The sequence below is a fragment of the Trichoplusia ni genome (assembly GCF_003590095.1).
Source record: "Trichoplusia ni isolate ovarian cell line Hi5 chromosome 5 unlocalized genomic scaffold, tn1 tig00003426_group4, whole genome shotgun sequence".
Lineage (NCBI taxonomy): Eukaryota > Metazoa > Arthropoda > Insecta > Lepidoptera > Noctuidae > Trichoplusia > Trichoplusia ni.
This window is the reverse complement of record NW_020799623.1, coordinates 17,253-20,388: the sequence shown is the minus strand read 5'-3', so window position 1 is coordinate 20,388 and position 3,136 is coordinate 17,253. Positions and strand designations below refer to the sequence as shown.

Sequence of the window (3,136 nt, the reverse complement as noted above, 5' to 3'; positions counted from 1 at the left end):
GTTATTAGGAGGGATGAATTGACGTAAAAGTAATTCCGCTAATATTATTTTTTTAAAACATAGCAGAGAGTGTTAGGAGATGCTCAGAGGCAGTCAGTTTTTTCCATGTTAGTTTTGCGTTTAGTATTCACGATAAGAGTGCGATTTAACAAATACCTCTAATTTCATAATTTCTTCTTTCTGCTTCTTTAGAAGATCTTCGATCCGAGTCAAGGAACTTTCAAATTTCACGGAATCGTCTATCAGAGCTTGTCTGAAAAAAACCATGTATAAAATATTATCTAGGAAGTTTTTTAGTCTAGATAATTTCCAGAATTCATAGAGATAATACGCACCTTATAGAAATATACTTCTTTTTCACTAATTCAGCTTCTGTCCATTGTATGAGAACCTTGTGAATCTCATTCTCTAGGTGAGAAACGTGCTGTTTGTAAAGGAAGATCAATCATTAGCCATAGCTCAAGTTTAACTGGGAGGATTAGAAGAAAAAGTGTGAGAAGTTGAAAACTTGTGATGAAAATACGAGATGAAGATATATAGTGTGATTACCGAAATTAGTTGCTGCGGTATTTTGCGCAATTGTCGCGAGGAACGTAGTATGTTTCTACACTATTCTTTACATAAAACGCTCGAGAGTAGACGGTAGTTAACTCTTTACCCGCTAAATTAATGTTATAACCTCCAAGCGACAATCGTCAAAGAACCTCACAGAAATTCGTCAATGGTTATTTACACGAATGGTCTAATTACTTGTATGTAGGCATAAATTCTACAAAAGTTATGAATAAATTTCATCCAACATCCAGTCCATCCATCCATCATTCGTCCAGTTTTTAATATCATCAGAGTCATAATCAGCCTTAAATACCCCACCGCTGTGTATAAGCGTCCTTTTGCCATTTTCCTCCGTCTCTTGCCCAATTTTCGTTATAGCAAAATAAAATAAGACGCAAAGAATATAAAATTATTCGCAAAACAGACTTGCACCTTACCTCACTCGATGTAAGCATATATCTTCGCAAGCTACTAAGTATGAGTTTCTCCCAGTCGTATCGAGAACCTTTCCTCTATTCCGTCCAGAACCTATCCCTACATTATTAGGGGTCACAAGTTATGTAATATATCATCAGAACAGCTACTCACAATCATACTTACCTTCCGTGCTCTGCTGTTATTCTTAGATTTAACAAGGATCCCCTTGTTGTTCTCAATCAGAAGATACTCGTATTCTTTCTCCAGTTTCTGTCAGTTTCTTCTTTTTACTCTTTTCTCGTATTTTAAAAGGTCTAGCATTTTTCTCTGTTCTATCACTTTTAGGTCTAGATTGTGCGTGATCTGAAAATGGTAAATTTTGTTGTTAGCTTGTTTTAATAAGATTACCAGCCTATTAATGCTCCATTTCTGTGTATGGATATTTTCTCATAAAAACAATTAATTACCAATTCACCATACTCACTAAGTGAACTTAAGTCACGATGTTTTTTTTACAGCGGTTGTCACAGTTTGTGTTTAGAATTTAATGAAGTCATCCTAGTCAAGTTCTTAGCGGGTTTGGATTCGCGAGGTTTTAAAATCTATTCATCCAATTGAAGCATATATGAATAGATTATAAATAACACATTGTTCTGGAATGCATATTTACTATACATATTTAGCCTACACCAAAAACTATTCTCTCACAAATCTCTCCTTACCAGATCAGCACTCTTGTCCCCCATGGGACAAACATCGTTCAGGTACTTCTTGATCTGCACCTCCTCTTCCCCTATGACCTCTCGTGCCCGCGCGAGCTCCGTCAGACGCAATTTAATCTCCTTCTTCAGAGTATCTATATGGTCGTTATTATGCTGTTTCTCTGCTTCATTCTCCTCGTAGTTGGACTTTCTTTGACCCTCTGTATATTGGATGGAAATTATTTTTGATGAACTGTTTTTGTTCTTTTTGCTGTTGTTATAATGAATAGAATTAGTATACTAATTTCTATATACCAAAAAGATTAAAACATTCAGTGTGATATAAATTATTTATTTTCCTAAATTAAATGTTTTTATTTTAGGTGTTTAATTTTAAGGTAAGTTACCGCGACGAAATTTGGGCCTAGGTGGCTGGAAGCACCTTTCTAATTAATTAAATTATAGATCAGGCTAGCGGATTGTAAACACCTAAATACATAGCTAGGTTTTCAACCGTAGGTATAAATATTTAGTTTTTGCATTCAAGACTAATAGTTTTTGCTATAAACCTTGTTTCACACAGGCACACTTATAAATAACATTAAATACTATTTAGTATTAATGTACAGTCATGAACTTACCAGAGAGTTGTATTTTCTTTTTGATCTCGAATATTTTTGTGTTGATAGTTGTGAGCCGGTCCTCTGTTTCTATTTCGAAGGGATGTTTTTGATAACAAATCGCCATTGTTATAAAGATTGTTGCTGTTTAATAATACAAAGATACTAGTTCCACCCGCTCGCTAGGCATGCGTTGATAGCAACTGGATATTGATCAAACGATCAAACTATAAACAAAGTAAATATGAAAGAAAAATAATGACTTTCAATTGTAATACGCTGCGCATAAAATGAGAGGCAATGAGCGGTTATCCAATAATAATTATTTTTAAATATGACATTATGATGTTTACAATAAACCACCCCTTGTGTTATTTAAACTTCGTAACAGCGCCATCTCTGTGTGGCGAATGAACAACAAAGTTCAAAAAGCTCTTGATTGGTTGCGCGCACACAGTGCTGCTGAATCGCTTGATTTCTCCATTGAATCAACATTCCTCCGCGTATTGTTTACATGTGTGTGTAAATTGGTTCTCACGGGTTTTTAGACATATGCTGCCCGTTTCATGACTTAAATCAGTTATATACCGTCTTAAAATTAATAAAACTATTCCTCTAAGTCATTTACGAAGCTTAGATATCAAAATATGTATTGTAACAAGGTGCGCGCACGCACACAAGCGCTGCGGCGGCCATTTTGATTTACCGTACGCTGTGTATTTACGGACAAAGCCGTCAGATGCGAGCGGGACGCGGCTGCGCATGTTCCTACCGGGCTTTTCGTTATTTTCAAACGTGTTTTACCGCTAAAATGTCCAATAAACAAATGTTTTCGACGTAACA

The 3,136-nt window shown here is 35.6% G+C and overlaps 1 protein-coding gene across 1 annotated transcript; it reads right to left on the bottom strand.

Moving 5' to 3' along the window:
• Nucleotides 1-103: 103 nt before the first annotated feature.
• On the bottom strand, nt 104-2,601 carry LOC113506224. Its single transcript, XM_026889066.1, has 6 exons — nt 2,315-2,601; nt 1,695-1,894; nt 1,264-1,335; nt 1,156-1,233; nt 336-424; nt 104-253 (listed from the first exon to the last, which is right to left on the bottom strand). Exons 1-6 carry the CDS (start codon nt 2,418-2,420, stop codon nt 121-123), a joined length of 678 nt encoding a protein of 225 aa, XP_026744867.1. The 5' UTR covers nt 2,421-2,601; the 3' UTR covers nt 104-120.
• Nucleotides 2,602-3,136: the final 535 nt, after the last annotated feature.

Excerpts from the sequence above, each read along its gene's own strand:
- LOC113506224 (XM_026889066.1), bottom strand. The coding sequence starts at position 2,420 with ATGGCGATTTGTTATCAAAAACATCCCTTCGAAATAGAAACAGAGGAC. Across the intron at positions 425-1,155 it reads ATAACAGCAGAGCACGGAAG|CACGTTTCTCACCTAGAGAA; the intron begins GTAAGTATGATT and ends CTTTACAAACAG. Across the intron at positions 254-335 it reads AAGAAGTATATTTCTATAAG|ACAAGCTCTGATAGACGATT; the intron begins GTGCGTATTATC and ends GGTTTTTTTCAG.